Source organism: Sinocyclocheilus grahami, unplaced genomic scaffold (genome assembly GCF_001515645.1).
Source record: "Sinocyclocheilus grahami isolate Dianchi unplaced genomic scaffold, SAMN03320097.WGS_v1.1 scaffold802.1, whole genome shotgun sequence".
Lineage (NCBI taxonomy): Eukaryota > Metazoa > Chordata > Actinopteri > Cypriniformes > Cyprinidae > Sinocyclocheilus > Sinocyclocheilus grahami.
The window spans coordinates 191664-198351 of NW_015505981.1; the positions used below are offsets into that span (position 1 = coordinate 191664).

The 6688-nt window shown below is 39.7% G+C and overlaps 2 protein-coding genes across 6 annotated transcripts in view; both read left to right on the forward strand.

Annotated features, from left to right (window-relative positions):
- Positions 1-1521, forward strand: part of eif3c (eukaryotic translation initiation factor 3, subunit C) — a 17707-nt gene extending 16186 nt beyond the window's left edge. The window contains exons 21-24 of one of the 4 annotated variants that reach the window (XM_016246574.1): positions 203-244; positions 474-521; positions 782-829; positions 1095-1521. In XM_016246574.1, coding sequence (XP_016102060.1) covers positions 203-244; positions 474-521; positions 782-829; positions 1095-1171 — 215 coding nt within the window. In that variant the 3' untranslated portion in view covers positions 1172-1521. The remainder of the gene's footprint in view (positions 1-202; positions 245-473; positions 522-781; positions 830-1094) is intronic. The other 3 variants (XM_016246575.1, XM_016246576.1, XM_016246577.1) reach the window with 3 other exon arrangements.
- Positions 1522-4094: 2573 nt separating this feature from the next.
- The window catches only part of prodh2 (proline dehydrogenase 2), a 7437-nt gene continuing 4843 nt past the window's right edge, over positions 4095-6688 (forward strand). Inside the window, exons 1-4 of one of the 2 annotated variants that reach the window (XM_016246578.1) lie at positions 4095-4167; positions 4440-4635; positions 4760-5276; positions 6042-6232. In XM_016246578.1, the coding sequence (XP_016102064.1) occupies positions 5034-5276; positions 6042-6232 (434 nt within the window). In that variant the 5' untranslated portion in view covers positions 4095-4167; positions 4440-4635; positions 4760-5033. Of the gene's footprint in view, positions 4168-4409; positions 4636-4759; positions 5277-6041; positions 6233-6688 lie in introns of those variants that run through there. The other variant, XM_016246580.1, reaches the window with a different exon arrangement.

A 6688-nucleotide genomic window follows, 5' to 3' on the forward strand; every position in this document is an offset into this window, starting at 1 on the left:
ATAATTATAAAGCAAATCATCTTAGTAAATTTTATATATATATATATATATATATATATATTAAAATTTACTAAGATGATTTGCTTTATAATTATGTATAAATACACTTACATAAAATAAAGAAATAAAATATATTTATTTACGTGTTTGTTTTTAATTGAGCTGAACCTCCATAACTTAAACCTCTCTTTCTCTCACACAGATCAAAAAGGAGGTTACCAACAGAAGCAGAACTACCAGAGAGGTAATTATCATTCTCACAGCCATCTGAATACACACACACACACACACACACACAACCATGCATATGACAGCCCACACACATTCAGATTGTACTCTCGTGTGCTTCTCGCTTGTGTCCACTCGACACAGCTGCTGTGAAATGTTGCTGCCAAAGTGTGTGTTCAAGTGCTTTTTTTATACAAGTTAAAGTCCGTGTGCGCCTGTGTCTCTAAACACTTTTCACTATGCAGCTCCAGACCAGAGGGGAGGTTACCAACAGAAGCAAGGTTACCAACGAGGTGGTTATGAACATGTTCAATCATTCAGTCATTCCTTCATCCACCTCAACTCACCAGTTCACTCATTTCTGCCTTCACCAATGAATGCGGTAGCAGCTATTCATCTGGTTTCCAAAGGCACCTTCTTCACTTTCTCTAGCTCACTGTCTCGTTCTTCCTTGCTGCTGTGAAATGTTGCTGCCAAAGTGTGTTCAAGTGCTTTTGTTATATAAGTTAAAGTTCGTGTGCGCCTGTGTCTCTAAACACTTTTCACTGTGCAGCTCCAGACCAGAGGGGAGGTTACCAACAGAAGCAAGGTTACCAACGAGGTGGTTATGAACATGTTCAATCATTCAGTCATTCCTTCATCCACCTCAACTCACCAGTTCACTAATTTCTGCCTTCACCAATGAATGCGGTGGCAACTATTCATCTGGTTTCCAAAGGCACCTTCACTTTCTCTAGCTCACTGTCTCATTCTTCCTTGACAACCTCAAAGCAGCTTCAGTCTCTTGATATGAACTGTAAATGCTGCACATATGACTTCTGAAACTCAATATGGGTGTGCTTTTCTCTTCTCTGTCACTGCTGTAGATCAAAAAGGCGGTTACCAGCAGAGACAGAACTACCAGCGAGGAGGATACAGGAATCAGAACCAGAGCTCATACTGATCCCAGTGCGGCTTGTTCAAACACAGCTTCATTCCAGAACCAGACTGCAGCTTCCTCTGCTTTGCTCTCCACCCACCAACTCCAGATTTGTTGCAATACGTCAGCTTTACCCTCAGTTTTGCAGTGCTGTAGTTTGCAGATAACACCAAATCATAAAAGCTCCATTTTATTGTTAATGCATAAAATGGCACCACAATTAGCTTGTTTTTCCTATAATTTGAGAGGTTGGGTTTACAGTGTCGAGGGTTCTGGAGTAGCAGTTTTGGAGGGGATATAGCGGGCTGGGAAGAAATATCAAGTTATTTGTGTTATATCTGGTGAATTAATAAAGATTATTCAGTCAAATTGAAGTAGAGTTTCCGTCAATCATTTGTGTTGAGGTTTGAAACCTCAGCACAAGCAGCTTTCTTTTGATGAACGCTGTGACTGTTGTGAAATCTGCGTGGGGAAATCTTTCGCCCACAAAACATTTCTTCTCACAATTTCTTCACCTTTTATCACAATTGTGAGTTTATATCTTGAAATTGCAAGTTATAAACTTGTCATTGTGAGTTTTTACATCTTACAATTCTGCTATATGGACAAATACACTATATGGACAAAAGTATTAGCATTACAGTAACTGGGACTTTAATGACATCTCATTCTAAATACGTAGACATGGAGTTTGGTCCCCCCTTTGCAGCTATAACAGCTTCCACTTTTCCTTGAGGGGCATTCCACAAGATTTTGGAGTGTTTCTGTGGGAGGTTTTTCCCATTTATCCAGTAGAGCTTTTGTGAAGTCAGACACTGATTTTAGACGACAAGGCTTGGCTCGCAATCTGTTCCAGTTTGTCCCAAAGTTGTTGGATGGGGTTGAGGGCAGGGCTCAGTCAAGTTCTTCCACACCAAACACATCCGACCATGACTTTATAGACCTTGCTTTGTGCACTGGGGCACAGTCATGCATGCTGCGATAAAAAAAGAGCCTTGCCCAATCTGTTCCCACAATGTTGGAAGCATAGCATTGTCCAGAATGTCTTGGTTTGATGAAGCATTAAGATCTCCCTTCACTGGAAGTATGGGGCCTAGGCCAACCCTTGAAAAACAGCTCCAAACCATTATCCCTTCTCCCCCAAACAGTTTGCACAGTGCAGTCAGGCAGGTAATGTTCTTCTGGCGTCTGTCAAACCCAGACTCACCCACCGAGAACCGTGATATGCCACTCCACAGAACAGGTTTCCACTGCTCCAGAGTCCAGTGGTTGTGTACTTTACACCACTCCATCCAACACTTGGCATTGTACTTGATGATGTGAGGCTTGCATGCAGCTGCTTGTCCATGAGAACCCATTCCATGGAGCGTCGGCGCACAGTTTTTGTGCTGATACTAATCCAGTGGAAGTTTGCACTGAATTCTGCAGTTATGGAATCGGCAGAGCATTGGCGACTTTTACAAACCATGCACCTCAACACTCGGTTGAGTTGCTGTTGTTCCTAAACGCTTCAACTTTCTAATAATACCACTTACAGTTGACTGTAGAATATCTAGAGGGGATGAAGTTTAATGCACTGACTTAATGCACTGACTGCAAAGGTGGCATCCTATCACAGTACCACACTTCAATTCACTGAGCTCTTCAGAACGACCCCTTTTCAGACTGCATGGCATACTTTTATCCATATGGCTATACAGTTCATCATCATGCATCCATATTGTTGGGGACTGAAACCCTCAATGCTCTACCAGTTGAGCTACAGGTAATATGAATGGCTATTTGTATGTAAACATGTTATTCCCTTCCATTGTGTGGTCTTGTGTAAAATAGATCTCATAATGATCACTCCAGATAGCCCTTGTTGTATTTTAAGGCTCAGCAAATACTCTGTGTGGTAATCCAGATATAACTATCTGTTGCAGTGGCAGAAATGCTGAGTAAAAATGTATCTTCCTTATTACAAAGATTGGAATGATATTAGATTTCTGAGCATTTTAGTTTAGGCGCATGTTGGACATTATATAATTTTTTTCCAGGTTAGGGTGGTCTGTGGACTGTGTCCTTGAGCTGCTTAATTCTAAATGGCTTTAAGTTTGCAGTGGGAAATCTGTTTTTTGAAAGCAGGTGTTCAAACTAAACGTTTTCTGTGTATAACACACTGTCCCACACAAAACCCACCGATCTTCACTGATCTACAAGTTCTTGACCTATGTAAACATTTACTAAATGCTGTCAAGCCATATGATGACTCATTTTTAACTAATGAAGACTAGGCATAGTGACCACTAACCAAAATATAACTAATGGAACACATAAGGTCAAAGGAATTCTTTGCACAGAAGTAAAAGTCTGTAAAACATTATTCACTGACAGTACTTAAGTGGAGTAATGATCAAAAGATTAGAATATGTTAATCTATAGTGCACGCCACTGTAAATATACAGTATATATAAATGTAAGTGTGTGTGTGTATGTATAATAAACATTTATGAGGAACAGGTGCAGAGACCAGCTCGGTGCAGTTCTCTAAGAAATACAGTACAACGTGCAATCTAAATCCTACATTAATATAGTGAAATGTGGATACAGTAGGGTGCAAATGAGAAGTATAAAACACAGAAGGTGCATTATTCAGAATGAGGTATTTGTAAATATATAAACATACGGTCAGTGACCATATCAGTGTAATGGGCATCATGAGGTAGAATGTACAAAGGAATGTGCAACAATTATAACAGATGATGCTGTATATTATTTAAAGCATATTAATATAGTGCTATTCACATTGTGCATAAGACCTCTGATGTCCAGTGTGACGTCAGATACAGCTGTTTTCCTGATTGTTTTAGATTAACTCGAGAATGGTTTTATTGTGGTGCAAACTGTTAGAAGTTAAAGGGGGTTTGGAGTTAATTTTTGGCTCTTGTTTGTTAGTATTGACCATTCAGGACAAAGTCTAGACTTTTGTCCAACACATCACTGCTGAACACCAGTATGTCGTCTTCCCAAGATTCAAGGTCAGTCTAACATCTGCTCTGTTCCCTTGCTTATCATTTTTGGTGTAGTTTTTGGCAGGTATTTTTTTATGTATCCTTAAAATCTGCAATTGTTCTTTAAATAAATGGTAATTTCAGTGCTTTTTCAAAATATGAATTAGCTATAATGTGATTTTAAAGTGGTTTTGAAGTATACTAGTATCCAAATCCAAAGTGTTCCAAATTTGGTTTAATGCATCTTAAACTAGTCACGCATTAAAAAATGAACACTGATGCTCTGTCATATTTTACAGAAAAGTGGGGGCACAAAGTATCTGCCCCTCACCCTTAATGTCCCAAAGTTCAAACGGCACATCAGTCATTAACCAACATGCCTAAAACGAACCTCCCCTCTCTCTGCCCCTTTCATTTGCTCTCATCCTCTGTTTATTTGCACTGGAAGCATTGCACAGAGTGTGCATACACTGGACTTGGCATCCATAATTACAGGTGAGAGGATTTTTTTTTTAAATTTCCAAACAATTTCAGACTTTTTCAGTGGTAGTGGTATTTTTACAGAGTTGGATACTAAAGTCAATATTTTTCTGCTGCTTTTCTGTTTATCTGCTTACAGGTGTCACTAATGTTTGGTCTGTAGAGATTTGCTTGTCGTAAAGAAATCGTGTTGGTCTATATGTCAATGTGGCTGTATGTATGAATGTACAACATATGAGCTGTGGTGTTTGCTGAATAAGAATTGGAATTGCACAATATTTAAACATACTGCTGCAATGTGTCACTTCTGCAACCCTTAAGATTAGGCTTGTGCAGGGATCAATAGTTCACCACTTTAGGTTTTATCAAAACAACCTTTCTTAGCATCTTCAACAAGTGTCTGAGCAGTGGAGATGTTTTCTCTTCTTCGGCAACCAGCTTTGAGTCGTTTCATATCTGTGCGGCTCAAGAGCGTGGCTGCCTCACAGTCCCTGGCGGCAAAACGTGACCGAGACCTCTGTAACCCCTCATCTCCTGACTTTCTGACCTTTGAGGATCCTCAAGCATTCAAAGTGAAGAGTTTCTGGGAACTGATCCGAGCCCTCGGAGTCTTCAGGCTTTGCTCGTTCCCTGCGCTGGTTAACAACTGTGGTAAGGTGAGGCAACAGCTAGATTTTTGTGTGAACTGCCAATAAAATGTACTTACTGAATCAACGAAGACCTATAAAGTCACCACACTTTAACACACTCTGTTAGCTTGGATAGTTTAGAAATTTTATCTGGTCTAGGAGAAATTGTATAGTTGAGTATCATCTGCTCAACAGTGGAAACTAATCCCGTATTCTAATAATATTTCCAAGAGGCAGCATGTATAATGAAAACATTAGAGGGCCTATTACAGATCCTTGTGGTATTCCATACTTTACCGCTGTGAGATTAGATGCTTCCTCATTTACAGAGACAAAATGGTGTTGTTTCTTAATGAGAGGCGAAACTAATCCCGTATTCTAATAATATTTCCAAGAGGCAGCATGTATAATGAAAACATTAGAGGGCCTATTACAGATCCTTGTGGTATTCCATACTTTACCGCTGTGAGATTAGATGCTTCCTCATTTACAGAGACAAAATGGTGTTGTTTCTTAATGAGAGGCTCGATAACCAAGGCTTCTTCCCTCAGTCCTATAGTAAACGTATTGTTTGCGTTCACTATTTGGGGAAGAGACACAGTCTATAGAATGGACTACATATGATGTAGTATCATATAAGTGGTTAGATCATATTCTTTAACTGTGATTGATGTTTGAAATTTTACATGCTAGTCATATGATGTGTAGTGTCCTGGAGATGTTTTCTGTCAGGAGCTCTGTGGACAACATCCAATTACACTAATGTTTCTTGTTATCTCATGTCAAACGAAGCTGATGACCATTACAAGGAAGGTTTTTGGCAAGCAATGTTTCTGCATGGTCGTGCGCCCATCTGTGTACGCTCAGTTTGTTGCCGGGGAAACAGAAGGTGAGATTGCAGACTCCATGCAGAAGATGAGATCGCTGGGGCTCCATCCTATGTTAGCTGTCCCCATTGAAGAGGACCTGGGAGAGAGCACTGGGTATTCAGGTTTTGGATCATTTTTGGCTTTATGAGGGCATATTTTGTAAACTTGTTAGATTTATAGTGTGAACACTTTTTTTTAACTCATGAAAATTAATGGCTGCATTAATGATGTATTTTATCCAGGCCAAACCAGAAATGATCATTACCCTTGTTTCCTTGTCTAAGTTAGAATGGTGGCTGTTAAAGCAGCTATACAAACTCAGTTAACCCTGCTTGGAGATAGAGCAGCACCACAGGACTAAATTGTGATTCTTTTCTACTCCGTTACTCTTAAGTAAAATAACTTTCTGAACGAGAAAAACTTGATTTTGTTCATTGGGAATTTATTGGACTGTTAGATTGTATGCCAGTTGCCAGAATTCATGTCAAAACTGAGGTATACTTAAGGCTTTACTGAGCTCAAACACAGAGCTGCATCACAAGGTCCAGTGAGCCCAGATATGCAGCTGCA